Source organism: Magallana gigas, chromosome 9 (genome assembly GCF_963853765.1).
Source record: "Magallana gigas chromosome 9, xbMagGiga1.1, whole genome shotgun sequence".
Lineage (NCBI taxonomy): Eukaryota > Metazoa > Mollusca > Bivalvia > Ostreida > Ostreidae > Magallana > Magallana gigas.
Window position 1 is genome coordinate 41710812 of NC_088861.1, and position 16625 is coordinate 41727436.

At 31.6% G+C, this 16625-nt stretch overlaps 1 protein-coding gene across 6 annotated transcripts in view; it reads left to right on the forward strand.

Moving 5' to 3' along the window:
- The window catches only part of LOC105321414 (uncharacterized), a 45733-nt gene extending 29311 nt beyond the window's left edge, over positions 1–16422 (forward strand). For all 6 annotated transcript variants that reach the window (XM_066071487.1, XM_066071490.1, XM_066071492.1 and 3 more), the window contains 5 exons: positions 2267–2884; positions 5396–6013; positions 8525–9142; positions 14834–15010; positions 15102–16422. In XM_066071487.1, the coding sequence (XP_065927559.1) occupies positions 2267–2884; positions 5396–6013; positions 8525–9142; positions 14834–15010; positions 15102–15277 (2207 nt within the window). In that variant the 3' untranslated portion in view covers positions 15278–16422. The remainder of the gene's footprint in view (positions 1–2266; positions 2885–5395; positions 6014–8524; positions 9143–14833; positions 15011–15101) is intronic.
- Positions 16423–16625: the final 203 nt, after the last annotated feature.

Sequence of the window (16625 nt, forward strand, 5' to 3'; positions counted from 1 at the left end):
TATATTGAACACTTACAAATCGCTTATCAAAGCAAGTTATTTATCAAGAAATTTTGACCAATTCAAATAGGAAAATACAAAACTTAACTTATTATTGTACAAATTTACATATGCTTTTAGTTAGTTAAACCATACAGCAAATAGATTGTAAAATCGTTCATTGAACGAGCCATTTTCATATTTCTATTCAAGATTCGATGGATCGATAATTAATTTGTTTTTTAATATTTTTTTTTCTCAAAACAGAGACCAATATCGGGTTTGAATTATTTTATTTGAAGTTTTGTGTATTTTTTAAAAATAAAACAGAAAAATTATTTTGACTGCAAAATTTTTTTTTTAGAGTTTAGAATTTGATAGATTGATCGTTGAAGTAATAATTCCTAACGATGGAGTAAGCTTTTCATAACAATCTAGGTGCTGCATTCGCATGCTTAGTAGTTAGTAGTAGGAGGAAATTATGAACGTCAATGCGAGTATAATTCATGAGCAATAAAGTCTACTCTTTTATCGTTAATAAACTAAATTTCGTTTTATAGTGATTGTATCTCAAAAACATTTTAATGTGTTTTAACTCGTAGTAAAGTACATGTAACTCGTTGTGATGAGAACTATAAAGCGCGGTAAAATATGTAAGTATATTGTTATAACGAACTGATTTTATTTTCTTATATTTACATTATCCAGTGTCTCTGTCTGTGATAACACTACCTATCGATTTTGTACTATATAATCCATAATATAAATGACGCCAAAGTGAGGCGCCGGCGGGGTTTGCTTATTTATATTTAAAGATTTAATCGTACGATGGCCTAAAATTATATGAATATAAGTAATAAGGAATCATTCTTTGAATATTATGAGGTGATAATTTCGGTAGGGGCGTGATCAAATCTATCATAAAGACCTTCGGGCTTTATTGGATTTGATCAAGCCCCGACCAAAATTATCACCTCATAATACTCAAAGAATGATTCCTTATTCCTTATTAATATACCATCTTCTTTAAGTTTATTTAAATATGAGTTATAATTTCTATTACTTTCTGTTTCCTGCAATAAAAATGACATTATCATAGATACCATTTTACACTGCGATGAAAAATGACTTCCTGTCATTACTTTACGGGGTCATTTTCTGCTTTATATCGGTCATCACCGAGAGCAAGCAAGCTGATTGTTTTGGTTTTTAGGGCTTTTCTACTTTTGGTCGAAAAGACCTATTGTTTTTGTTCTGTTTTATTAGAGCTTTTCGACTTTCGGTCGAAAAGACCTATTGTTTTTGTTCTGTTTTATTATTATTATAAATATTATTATTATCATTATTATTAAGGCTTTTCGACTTTCGGTCGAAAAGACCTATTGTTTTTGTTCTGTTTTATTATTATTTTTACTTATTCTCGACAAACTTTCGTTAGCGATATTTTGAAAACGGAAAAACATATTGAAACAATGATGTAATGGTCTTAGAGCATTTCTGAATGACACGGACTTCCGGTTCACACAAGCAAATACGTAAAATTAAAAAAATCAATATATTGTTTTTATTTCTTGAAGAAAAAGAAAGAGATGCACGTGTGTTTTTGCTAGAAAATTGTAAATGAAGTGTTGTTTATAAAGATGTCAAAAGGATTTTTTAATATGTATCAATAGTTGTGCAATTTTGGTAAGAATATATAGTTAAATGTAATGCTGTAGTGACACCTTTATTGTATACATGTAAACATATGCAGTTATTTGTCATAAACCAAACGAAGCAAACGTATGTAGCGTAAAATAGAGACATATAACGTTTTAACATGTATAACAAACCGAACGTACATTGATATTCCAGGTTTTAAATATAGTCAGCACAATTAAAGAAATACATTCTAATTCAAAAAATCAGTTCTTAAGGATAGTAGCTTGAGGCAGATCTCATTTTTATAGTGTTCCTTTAGTTAAAGGGGGAGTCCCCATTACTGAATGTGAATTCTTTAGATGGCTGAAGTTACTTATGTCATTAGTCTAGTCTATCCGTTGATAGTGTGATTGAGAACCTATAAATTGGCTATTCCCTCATTTTGCAGGAATTAGCTAGGTTTTCAAGTTCTAGATCATTCATAGAACTGCACCATGTTATAAAAAAGAGATACCAATAAAATCTCAATAATGGCAAGGCATTTGAAAAGTTATAAAATAATATATACGAATACGATAAACTACAGGTTATAAAATGCACATGTATGAAAAAAAATAAACGGTGGCTTTGTTTTTTTTTTTTTTAGATTTATGCAGAACTGAAATCATGGGTGATAAACCGGGACCATTTAATTATCCATTTTTTGGTCTTGATAAGTCTTCGGAAAATTACATTCGTCTTTGCTGCCTGATTACAACGATTTGTGGTCCTTTACTGAGGGACATACTAAGTCGCCACATTAAATCGGTCAACCTAAGAAATGAGCTCGATATAAACAAAGGAAAGCTTGAAAAAATTATGAGTAAGGTACAAAAGGAACAGTTTTATCTGAATGCTGGAAGCAATCCAATATCTCCAAAAGACTTGGATATATCCGTTCTGTACATGCTATTACGGCACATTTGCAGCAACATTCCTGAACCTAAGACTGGTTGGGGAAATCCTCCTCTGAAAGGCGATTATAGCATTTCAGCTTGTATTGAGAGAATACGACAAATAAGGAATAGCATATGTGCTCACTCTACAAACGTTAAAGTGGATGACACAGATTTTCAAAACTATTGGGACGAGCTTGAGAACTCTATTATTGAAACGGAGAAGCAGTTGACCGGTGGTGACGTATATGAAGATGGCATAAATAAGATAAAAACTATGAAAATCCCTAGTGTTGAAGAGTACAAGCGTGAATTTCCACCACAAGAAGGTGAGAGCATTGTATACAAAAAAAGGCGTATTATGAATAGCAATATAAATTATACCTGCATAGTAAATTAATGCATCGCTTTTTGATAAGCATACCGGTATATCAAAATGTTTTTGTTTTGGGACTCCAAAGGATTGTAGGTTATTGTGTTGCAAGGTTTAAGGATAATGCAGTAAAATCGTATTTTCACTTTCGTATTCCAAGTATTGTGTGGTTCAAAAGATATATTGAACACTTACAAATCGCTTATCAAAGCAAGTTATTTATCAAGAAATTTTGACCAATTCAAATAGGAAAATACAAAACTTAACTTATTATTGTACAAATTTACATATGCTTTTAGTTAGTTAAACCATACAGCAAATAGATTGTAAAATCGTTCATTAAACGAGCCATTTTCATATTTCTATTCAAGATTCGATGGATCGATAATTAATTTGTTTTTAATATTTTTTTTTTCTCAAAACAGAGACCAATATCGGGTTTGAATTATTTTATTTGAAGTTTTGTGTATTTTTTAAAAATAAAACAGAAAAATTATTTTGACTGCAAAATTTTTTTTTTAGAGTTTAGAATTTGATAGATTGATCGTTGAAGTAATAATTCCTAACGATGGAGTAAGCTTTTCATAACAATCTAGGTGCTGCATTCGCATGCTTAGTAGTTAGTAGTAGGAGGAAATTATGAACGTCAATGCGAGTATAATTCATGAGCAATAAAGTCTACTCTTTTATCGTTAATAAACTAAATTTCGTTTTATAGTGATTGTATCTCAAAAACATTTTAATGTGTTTTAACTCGTAGTAAAGTACATGTAACTCGTTGTGATGAGAACTATAAAGCGCGGTAAAATATGTAAGTATATTGTTATAACGAACTGATTTTATGTTCTTATATTTACATTATCCAGTGTCTCTGTCTGTGATAACACTACCTATCGATTTTGTACTATATAACCCATAATATAAATGACGCCAAAGTGAGGCGCCGGCGGGGTTTGCTTATTTATATTTAAAGATTTAATCGTACGATGGCCTAAAATTATATGAATATAAGTAATAAGGAATCATTCTTTGAATATTATGAGGTGATAATTTCGGTAGGGGCGTGATCAAATCTATCATAAAGACCTTCGGGCTTTATTGGATTTGATCAAGCCCCGACCAAAATTATCACCTCATAATACTCAAAGAATGATTCCTTATTCCTTATTAATATACCATCTTCTTTAAGTTTATTTAAATATGAGTTATAATTTCTATTACTTTCTGTTTCCTGCAATAAAAATGACATTATCATAGATACCATTTTACACTACGTTGAAAAATGACTTCCTGTCATTACTTTACGGGGTCATTTTCTGCTTTATATCGGTCATCACCGAGAGCAAGCAAGCTGATTGTTTTGGTTTTTAGGGCTTTTCTACTTTTGGTCGAAAAGACCTATTGTTTTTGTTCTGTTTTATTAGAGCTTTTCTACTTTCGGTCGAAAAGACCTATTGTTTTTGTTCTGTTTTATTATTATTATAAAAATTATTATTATCATTATTATTAAGGCTTTTCGACTTTCGGTCGAAAAGACCTATTGTTTTTGTTCTGTTTTATTATTATTTTTACTTATTCTCGACAAACTTTCGTTAGCGATATTTTGAAAACGGAAAAACATATTGAAACAATGATGTAATGGTCTTAGAGCATTTCTGAATGACACGGACTTCCGGTTCACACAAGCAAATACGTAAAATTAAAAAAATCAATATATTGTTTTCATTTCTTGAAGAAAAAGAAAGAGATGCACGTGTGTTTTTGCTAGAAAATTGTAAATGAAGTGTTGTTTATAAAGATGTCAAAAGGATTTTCCACAGACGTCCGTTTTTAATTTTTAATATGTATCAATAGTTGTGCAATTTTGGTAAGAATATATAGTTAAATGTAATGCTGTAGTGACACCTTTATTGTATACATGTAAACATATGCAGTTATTTGTCATAAACCAAACGAAGCAAACGTATGTAGCGTAAAATAGAGACATATAACGTTTTAACATGTATAACAAACCGAACGTACATTGATATTCCAGGTTTTAAATATAGTCAGCACAATTAAAGAAATACACTCTAATTCAAAAAATCAGTTCTTAAGGATAGTAGCTTGAGGCAGATCTCATTTTTATAGTGTTCCTTTAGTTAAAGGGGGAGTCCCCATTACTGAATGTGAATTCTTTAGATGGCTGAAGTTACTTATGTCATTAGTCTAGTCTATCCGTTGATAGTGTGATTGAGAACCTATAAATTGGCTATTCCCTCATTTTGCAGGAATTAGCTAGGTTTTCAAGTTCTAGATCATTCATAGAACTGCACCATGTTATAAAAAAGAGATACCAATAAAATCTCAATAATGGCAAGGCATTTGAAAAGTTATAAAATAATATATACGAATACGATAAACTACAGGTTATAAAATGCACATGTATGAAAAAAAATAAACGGTGGCTTTGTTTTTTTTTTTTTAGATTTATGCAGAACTGAAATCATGGGTGATAAACCGGGACCATTTAATTATCCATTTTTTGGTCTTGATAAGTCTTCGGAAAATTACATTCGTCTTTGCTGCCTGATTACAACGATTTGTGGTCCTTTACTGAGGGACATACTAAGTCGCCACATTAAATCGGTCAACCTAAGAAATGAGCTCGATATAAACAAAGGAAAGCTTGAAAAAATTATGAGTAAGGTACAAAAGGAACAGTTTTATCTGAATGCTGGAAGCAATCCAATATCTCCAAAAGACTTGGATATATCCGTTCTGTACATGCTATTACGGCACATTTGCAGCAACATTCCTGAACCTAAGACTGGTTGGGGAAATCCTCCTCTGAAAGGCGATTATAGCATTTCAGCTTGTATTGAGAGAATACGACAAATAAGGAATAGCATATGTGCTCACTCTACAAACGTTAAAGTGGATGACACAGATTTTCAAAACTATTGGGACGAGCTTGAGAACTCTATTATTGAAACGGAGAAGCAGTTGACCGGTGGTGACGTATATGAAGATGGCATAAATAAGATAAAAACTATGAAAATCCCTAGTGTTGAAGAGTACAAGCGTGAATTTCCACCACAAGAAGGTGAGAGCATTGTATACAAAAAAAGGCGTATTATGAATAGCAATATAAATTATACCTGCATAGTAAATTAATGCATCGCTTTTTGATAAGCATACCGGTATATCAAAATGTTTTTGTTTTGGGACTCCAAAGGATTGTAGGTTATTGTGTTGCAAGGTTTAAGGATAATGCAGTAAAATCGTATTTTCACTTTCGTATTCCAAGTATTGTGTGGTTCAAAAGATATATTGAACACTTACAAATCGCTTATCAAAGCAAGTTATTTATCAAGAAATTTTGACCAATTCAAATAGGAAAATACAAAACTTAACTTATTATTGTACAAATTTACATATGCTTTTAGTTAGTTAAACCATACAGCAAATAGATTGTAAAATCGTTCATTAAACGAGCCATTTTCATATTTCTATTCAAGATTCGATGGATCGATAATTAATTTGTTTTTAATATTTTTTTTTTCTCAAAACAGAGACCAATATCGGGTTTGAATTATTTTATTTGAAGTTTTGTGTATTTTTTAAAAATAAAACAGAAAAATTATTTTGACTGCAAAATTTTTTTTTTAGAGTTTAGAATTTGATAGATTGATCGTTGAAGTAATAATTCCTAACGATGGAGTAAGCTTTTCATAACAATCTAGGTGCTGCATTCGCATGCTTAGTAGTTAGTAGTAGGAGGAAATTATGAACGTCAATGCGAGTATAATTCATGAGCAATAAAGTCTACTCTTTTATCGTTAATAAACTAAATTTCGTTTTATAGTGATTGTATCTCAAAAACATTTTAATGTGTTTTAACTCGTAGTAAAGTACATGTAACTCGTTGTGATGAGAACTATAAAGCGCGGTAAAATATGTAAGTATATTGTTATAACGAACTGATTTTATGTTCTTATATTTACATTATCCAGTGTCTCTGTCTGTGATAACACTACCTATCGATTTTGTACTATATAACCCATAATATAAATGACGCCAAAGTGAGGCGCCGGCGGGGTTTGCTTATTTATATTTAAAGATTTAATCGTACGATGGCCTAAAATTATATGAATATAAGTAATAAGGAATCATTCTTTGAATATTATGAGGTGATAATTTCGGTAGGGGCGTGATCAAATCTATCATAAAGACCTTCGGGCTTTATTGGATTTGATCAAGCCCCGACCAAAATTATCACCTCATAATACTCAAAGAATGATTCCTTATTCCTTATTAATATACCATCTTCTTTAAGTTTATTTAAATATGAGTTATAATTTCTATTACTTTCTGTTTCCTGCAATAAAAATGACATTATCATAGATACCATTTTACACTACGTTGAAAAATGACTTCCTGTCATTACTTTACGGGGTCATTTTCTGCTTTATATCGGTCATCACCGAGAGCAAGCAAGCTGATTGTTTTGGTTTTTAGGGCTTTTCTACTTTTGGTCGAAAAGACCTATTGTTTTTGTTCTGTTTTATTAGAGCTTTTCGACTTTCGGTCGAAAAGACCTATTGTTTTTGTTCTGTTTTATTATTATTATAAATATTATTATTATCATTATTATTAAGGCTTTTCAACTTTCGGTCGAAAAGACCTATTGTTTTTGTTCTGTTTTATTATTATTTTTACTTATTCTCGACAAACTTTCGTTAGCGATATTTTGAAAACGGAAAAACATATTGAAACAATGATGTAATGGTCTTAGAGAATTTCTGAATGACACGGACTTCCGGTTCACACAAGCAAATACGTAAAATTAAAAAAATCAATATATTGTTTTCATTTCTTGAAGAAAAAGAAAGAGATGCACGTGTGTTTTTGCTAGAAAATTGTAAATGAAGTGTTGTTTATAAAGATGTCAAAAGGATTTTCCACAGACGTCCGTTTTTAATTTTTAATATGTATCAATAGTTGTGCAATTTTGGTAAGAATATATAGTTAAATGTAATGCTGTAGTGACACCTTTATTGTATACATGTAAACATATGCAGTTATTTGTCATAAACCAAACGAAGCAAACGTATGTAGCGTAAAATAGAGACATATAACGTTTTAACATGTATAACAAACCGAACGTACATTGATATTCCAGGTTTTAAATATAGTCAGCACAATTAAAGAAATACACTCTAATTCAAAAAATCAGTTCTTAAGGATAGTAGCTTGAGGCAGATCTCATTTTTATAGTGTTCCTTTAGTTAAAGGGGGAGTCCCCATTACTGAATGTGAATTCTTTAGATGGCTGAAGTTACTTATGTCATTAGTCTAGTCTATCCGTTGATAGTGTGATTGAGAACCTATAAATTGGCTATTCCCTCATTTTGCAGGAATTAGCTAGGTTTTCAAGTTCTAGATCATTCATAGAACTGCACCATGTTATAAAAAAGAGATACCAATAAAATCTCAATAATGGCAAGGCATTTGAAAAGTTATAAAATAATATATACGAATACGATAAACTACAGGTTATAAAATGCACATGTATGAAAAAAAATAAACGGTGGCTTTGTTTTTTTTTTTTTAGATTTATGCAGAACTGAAATCATGGGTGATAAACCGGGACCATTTAATTATCCATTTTTTGGTCTTGATAAGTCTTCGGAAAATTACATTCGTCTTTGCTGCCTGATTACAACGATTTGTGGTCCTTTACTGAGGGACATACTAAGTCGCCACATTAAATCGGTCAACCTAAGAAATGAGCTCGATATAAACAAAGGAAAGCTTGAAAAAATTATGAGTAAGGTACAAAAGGAACAGTTTTATCTGAATGCTGGAAGCAATCCAATATCTCCAAAAGACTTGGATATATCCGTTCTGTACATGCTATTACGGCACATTTGCAGCAACATTCCTGAACCTAAGACTGGTTGGGGAAATCCTCCTCTGAAAGGCGATTATAGCATTTCAGCTTGTATTGAGAGAATACGACAAATAAGGAATAGCATATGTGCTCACTCTACAAACGTTAAAGTGGATGACACAGATTTTCAAAACTATTGGGACGAGCTTGAGAACTCTATTATTGAAACGGAGAAGCAGTTGACCGGTGGTGACGTATATGAAGATGGCATAAATAAGATAAAAACTATGAAAATCCCTAGTGTTGAAGAGTACAAGCGTGAATTTCCACCACAAGAAGGTGAGAGCATTGTATACAAAAAAAGGCGTATTATGAATAGCAATATAAATTATACCTGCATAGTAAATTAATGCATCGCTTTTTGATAAGCATACCGGTATATCAAAATGTTTTTGTTTTGGGACTCCAAAGGATTGTAGGTTATTGTGTTGCAAGGTTTAAGGATAATGCAGTAAAATCGTATTTTCACTTTCGTATTCCAAGTATTGTGTGGTTCAAAAGATATATTGAACACTTACAAATCGCTTATCAAAGCAAGTTATTTATCAAGAAATTTTGACCAATTCAAATAGGAAAATACAAAACTTAACTTATTATTGTACAAATTTACATATGCTTTTAGTTAGTTAAACCATACAGCAAATAGATTGTAAAATCGTTCATTAAACGAGCCATTTTCATATTTCTATTCAAGATTCGATGGATCGATAATTAATTTGTTTTTAATATTTTTTTTTTCTCAAAACAGAGACCAATATCGGGTTTGAATTATTTTATTTGAAGTTTTGTGTATTTTTTAAAAATAAAACAGAAAAATTATTTTGACTGCAAAATTTTTTTTTTAGAGTTTAGAATTTGATAGATTGATCGTTGAAGTAATAATTCCTAACGATGGAGTAAGCTTTTCATAACAATCTAGGTGCTGCATTCGCATGCTTAGTAGTTAGTAGTAGGAGGAAATTATGAACGTCAATGCGAGTATAATTCATGAGCAATAAAGTCTACTCTTTTATCGTTAATAAACTAAATTTCGTTTTATAGTGATTGTATCTCAAAAACATTTTAATGTGTTTTAACTCGTAGTAAAGTACATGTAACTCGTTGTGATGAGAACTATAAAGCGCGGTAAAATATGTAAGTATATTGTTATAACGAACTGATTTTATGTTCTTATATTTACATTATCCAGTGTCTCTGTCTGTGATAACACTACCTATCGATTTTGTACTATATAACCCATAATATAAATGACGCCAAAGTGAGGCGCCGGCGGGGTTTGCTTATTTATATTTAAAGATTTAATCGTACGATGGCCTAAAATTATATGAATATAAGTAATAAGGAATCATTCTTTGAATATTATGAGGTGATAATTTCGGTAGGGGCGTGATCAAATCTATCATAAAGACCTTCGGGCTTTATTGGATTTGATCAAGCCCCGACCAAAATTATCACCTCATAATACTCAAAGAATGATTCCTTATTCCTTATTAATATACCATCTTCTTTAAGTTTATTTAAATATGAGTTATAATTTCTATTACTTTCTGTTTCCTGCAATAAAAATGACATTATCATAGATACCATTTTACACTACGTTGAAAAATGACTTCCTGTCATTACTTTACGGGGTCATTTTCTGCTTTATATCGGTCATCACCGAGAGCAAGCAAGCTGATTGTTTTGGTTTTTAGGGCTTTTCTACTTTTGGTCGAAAAGACCTATTGTTTTTGTTCTGTTTTATTAGAGCTTTTCGACTTTCGGTCGAAAAGACCTATTGTTTTTGTTCTGTTTTATTATTATTATAAATATTATTATTATCATTATTATTAAGGCTTTTCAACTTTCGGTCGAAAAGACCTATTGTTTTTGTTCTGTTTTATTATTATTTTTACTTATTCTCGACAAACTTTCGTTAGCGATATTTTGAAAACGGAAAAACATATTGAAACAATGATGTAATGGTCTTAGAGAATTTCTGAATGACACGGACTTCCGGTTCACACAAGCAAATACGTAAAATTAAAAAAATCAATATATTGTTTTCATTTCTTGAAGAAAAAGAAAGAGATGCACGTGTGTTTTTGCTAGAAAATTGTAAATGAAGTGTTGTTTATAAAGATGTCAAAAGGATTTTCCACAGACGTCCGTTTTTAATTTTTAATATGTATCAATAGTTGTGCAATTTTGGTAAGAATATATAGTTAAATGTAATGCTGTAGTGACACCTTTATTGTATACATGTAAACATATGCAGTTATTTGTCATAAACCAAACGAAGCAAACGTATGTAGCGTAAAATAGAGACATATAACGTTTTAACATGTATAACAAACCGAACGTACATTGATATTCCAGGTTTTAAATATAGTCAGCACAATTAAAGAAATACACTCTAATTCAAAAAATCAGTTCTTAAGGATAGTAGCTTGAGGCAGATCTCATTTTTATAGTGTTCCTTTAGTTAAAGGGGGAGTCCCCATTACTGAATGTGAATTCTTTAGATGGCTGAAGTTACTTATGTCATTAGTCTAGTCTATCCGTTGATAGTGTGATTGAGAACCTATAAATTGGCTATTCCCTCATTTTGCAGGAATTAGCTAGGTTTTCAAGTTCTAGATCATTCATAGAACTGCACCATGTTATAAAAAAGAGATACCAATAAAATCTCAGTAATGGCAAGGCATTTGAATAGTTATAAAATAATATATACGAATTTTATCAGTTTTGAGATTTCAGGCCTAAAAGTTGACAAAAGGGGGATGCAGTTGCCAACGTTCAAAACAGCCCTTTAGCTGTAACTTTTTAATTTTTAATCGGATTTTCAAAATCTTTTCGGTATATTGTTCAGAATAAAGGGTACAGTCTTAAAATTATGGTACAAGGGGCCACCTTTCGAGTCCTTATAGGGGTTTGGAAGGCCTAAAATTCACAACTAGTTGAAATTTCAATTTTGTTTTTAGAAAGAGTTATTTCCCTTTGCTTTATGAATATAAAGCATAAATACTGAAGGCATACCAAGTTTTGTGTCTGAGGAATGAATACTTACTTTAAAATGATTTTTTGAAAATATTCTTCTGGAAATTAGAAGCGTAGCTTAAGTTCTGGAGTTATCTTTCTTTTAGCATTGCAGTACTCATAAGTTCCTATCTAAGCAACTGGTTATACCAAGGCGTTAAAACATTTGGAAATAGATTAGAGATGAATTCTTTTTTAAATTGAAATAAAAAAAGGATATTGGGCTGTCGAAAAGCCCCTACTTTTTGTTGAAGACGAAAACACTTCTAGCTAGTTTTATTATTATTCTCGACAGGATTTGTGTCAGCGATTTTTTGAAAACGGAAAGACATATTGAAACAATTATGCAACTGTCTTAAAGCAATTGTTGATGACACGCGTATGTAAGGTTTTGGATTTCTGGTTCCGTTACTTCCGGTTTTTACAAGGAAATTACTAAAAATTGAATGAAACGCAATATCTTGCTTACTTTCTGAGATAGAGCATTCAAATATCACAATAAGATATAGCTTGTCAAGCTGTACAAATTTGTCAGTGTAAACATTTTTTTTATGTCTTATCGGGTTTTTTTTTATATATTAGACCCCAAGCTTCAGAAAAGGGGGATAAAAAAAACAAATTATTTTAAATGACCTTAGAAATTTAAGATGACGCTTTGTTTTATATATTGTAAACGTAGGAGTAGTAACCATACGTTCAAAGTCTCAACAAAAAATATCGAGTACTTCCGGTTTTATGAGTTGATGAAAATCGTCTATGAGAGTTTCAATGTTAAATTGAAATCACGCTTTATAATGACACACACAATGCGCAGACCTGAAAAGGTTTTGGGTACACAATTTAAAAAAATTAGGGATCTGCAGGGGCCAACGTTCAAAACAGCCCTTTAGCTGTAACTTTTTTATTTTTTGTCTTATTTCAAAAATCTTTTCGGTTTATTGTTTAAAATAAAGAGTACAATCTTAAATTATGGTCCGAAGGGCCACCTTTTGAGTACTTATTGGGGCTCCAAGTTTTGTGTCCGAGGAATGAATACTTACTTTAAAATGATTTTTTGGAAATATTCTTCTGGAAATTAGAAGTGTAACTACTTGTAAAGTTCTGGAGTTATCTTTCTTTTGACGTAGAACTACTCATAAATTCCTATCTTAGCAACTGGTAATACCGAAGGTTCAGAAATTTTGGAAATGGATCAGAGAATAATTTTTTGACATTTTGAATAAAAAAGGGAAATTGGGCCTGTCGAAAAGCCCTTACTTTTTGTTCAAAACAAAAACAGTTCTAGTTATCATTATTCTTCTCGACAAAATTTCGTCAGCGATTTTTGAAAAACAAACAGGAAAAAAAAATTAATGTTAGATTCTTTTAGCAACTGTTTAGTTCAGAGACATAAATAACAGAGATTGGCATCTGATCGAAATCTCGCGAAATCCAGCGGTCCCTATTGTAAAGTGTTCCCAGTTTAAATGGGTATATCTTTCTAATAAACAATTATATCGAAATATAAACGGCTAAAACCTTTTACCAAAACATTCAAAATATTATATTTTCATGAGTTTATGTCATATAAACAATATTAAAAGAGGAGTTTTAGGAGCAGTTGGTTACCCGTCGTCCGAGATTTCGCCGATGTTTTTTAGCTGGCCAATATATTTTCAATATATCAATCTTATTTCTCAATTTTTTGTTTCAAAAATGTCTAAACCCTATGCAAACGTTTCATTTAAACAATATTCTTTTGTTTTAAGATCATTATTTTAGTTTACTAAAATGTAGTTCTTAAAGTAAGGTTGGTCCCGTACCATTTTTCAATAACAAAACACGCTAATGGCGGAATTGCCAATCTCTGTTATTTATGTCTCTGGTTTAGTTCTCCCGTGTGTACCTTTATTTACTTCCGGTCCATATACTTCCGGTTTACACATGCAAAAAACTAAATATTAAAAGGAACTTTGTATCTATTTTATTTTTTTGATTATAAATTAAGAAATTTTGGATTTAGATACTTCATAGTATGATATACAAAATCGTCACCAACAACTATTTCTATCTCTTGCTGTTTTTGAGATATTAGACTTCAAACTGTGAAAAAAGGGGGGATGAAAAAAATAAAAATTGAAATAACCACCAAATTTTTTGAATGAGGGATGGAAAATGTTAAAACTGTCATAATTATCATATATTTAAAGTTTTGTTTGAAACTATTGAGAATTTCCGGTTTTGAAAGTTGATTAAAAAACGTCTATGGGTGTTTTAATGTTAAACTGAATTAACGCGTGCCACCTTTACTCAAACAGTTTTCGAGTAAATTTTTTCATATTTAGTATTTATATTGAGGGACCTAATTTGCAGACAGGAAAATGTTTTGGGATAAAAAATTTGAAAGATAAGGGATCTAGAGGGGTCAAAGCTAAAACAACCCTTTAGCTGCATCTTTTTTTTATTTTGCATCCGATTTATAAAATCTATTCGGTTTTAAGTTTTGAGTAAAGAGTACAATTTAAAAAATTTTGTCCGTAGGGCCATTTTTGACTTCTTATAGGAGTTTTAAGGGCGTGAATATTGCAACTTTTTAAAAGTTGAAAAAGTGATTTAGAAAGAGTTATCTCGCTTTGCTCAATGTACGTAGAACATTAATACTTTAGGCATATCACGTTTTCTATTTCAGAAAAGAATACTTTTTTTTCGATCTTTTGTAAATATTCTTTTAGAAATGAAAAGTATATTTTCTTTTTAAGTTCTGAAGTTATCTCTTTTTGACATTGCATTATTTGAAAGGTTATATTTCTAATAGGCAACTGATTATACCAAGGCGGTGAAGAATTTTTAAATAAAAAATAGATACGATTTTACCTGACATTTACAATCAAAAAAGGGGATGTCAAAAATCCCTTACTTTTTGTTGAAGACCAAAAAAGTTCTAATTTTTCTAGATATTTTTCTCCTATTTAGAATCAAGCGAGGAAAGTGAGGACGAAAAGAAATGTAACATGTTCAGATCAAAGGAAACGAGCAAATATCCTGGTTACATGAAATACAGAACTAGAGCCAAGTCATTTAATGATTGTAAAGTCGATTGGCTTAAAGACAAGAAAGAGGAATTTGCTAGATATGGTTTTCTTTATCAGGGTATGACTATTTGTGATTTTGTTAGATTCTCTCTTTCGTGACACATTCACACAATTCAGAAAAAAGTAATAAAAACCCTTTACAATTGCAGGAGTGGATCTTAAAACCACCTGCTTTCATTGTGGATTCTCTAAGGACGACTGGACAGAAAAGGACAACATTTTTGCAACCCACTGTTTCTCAGAAATATCGTGTGCATATGTCCAGTATCTAAACATGCCAATTATTGATCAATATATACCGGGTATGATTTATGTAAACAGATAGCCCTGCTATGACCTTGAATTGCCATTACATAATGGTCACTATGATATTTATGTGTACCTAGATGCTGCGCACTGAATGGTGTTAATGATAATTGACAGAATGAACTCTGTGACTCTTGTAGCAATGCGTAGTATTCCTAAATGATGTTAGGAAACCAGGTCATAATACGGGCAGAATAATATCCAAATTGAGAGTTTAACAACATGTGACCTATTTGGCGATTCTGTGTCTGCAACGAATGCTCTAGTATTCTATATTGAGTCATGTATTGTGTATTCTATATATTAACCTTTGTAACCTTTTATGCCGTGTATGAATGAACGTATTGTGAGTAAGTGATGCCTCATACTAGGTGGGGGGGCTCCGAGACCCAGGACTCGGAGACCCACATCCTGCATCCAGACTCTTTGATTGGCAGTTTTGACGGTTTTGTTACTTTATTTAGAAATAAAATATTAATCTTAATTTTGAACACTAAATGTTCACTCATGATCGTCGTATATGGGCCGAACTAGTCAAAACTGTCCATCATAAGTAAAACCTTATATATACCCATATGAAATGAGATTGTGCAGACTCCTGATTTGGGCTGCTTTAGATTGTTGTAATCTTAACTATACGATCACGCTTAATAAAACCGCTTGAGAAAGAAATACTGGACTTGTCATCCATAAGCTTGAGCTGACCCTCAATAGGATCCTGTAAGACAGAAGGCTTACATGAACTTTCTTGGTGCCAGTGACCAGGACTGAGCGAAGTTCAATACAGAGTAAGGTAAGAACCATTTCTATATGTCTCTTATAGCTATCTCGAAGTAAACAACTTTGTCTAAGCAACCAATATGGCGACAGGTGATGGGTTTGATAAAAAAGAATTTAAAAATCAAATGGAGCAATTAGAAAAACAATTCGCAGGGTTGGGTCAGAACAAAGAAAATAAAGGGCAAGAAACAGGTCAAAAATCCCCAGAAAAAGAGCAGATTAAACAAAATACTTTTGAAACATATCATGATGCTAGGCCGTATGAAACTCGTGAAACTCGACACCGAGTCCCAGATCAGGATGATGAAAAAGATTTTTTTATTGGTCAAGTTAAAGCTATAACAGCCGCACTCTCAGTGCCCCTATCTTCTGTGATAACTCCTTTTGAGGGAGATGCTCAAAAATTTAAACAGTGGATAAAGGAAGTTGAAAAGTACAGTGTTATGTCTGGGAAACAAGGTCATGAGATCCCCATGCTTGCATACATAACGAGTAAGGGTTCAGTTGGGGATTATATTAAAAGGTATTTAGATGAAACAGATGCGTCTGAAGAAATCCCATCTTGGAACGACCTTAAGGAATCCCTT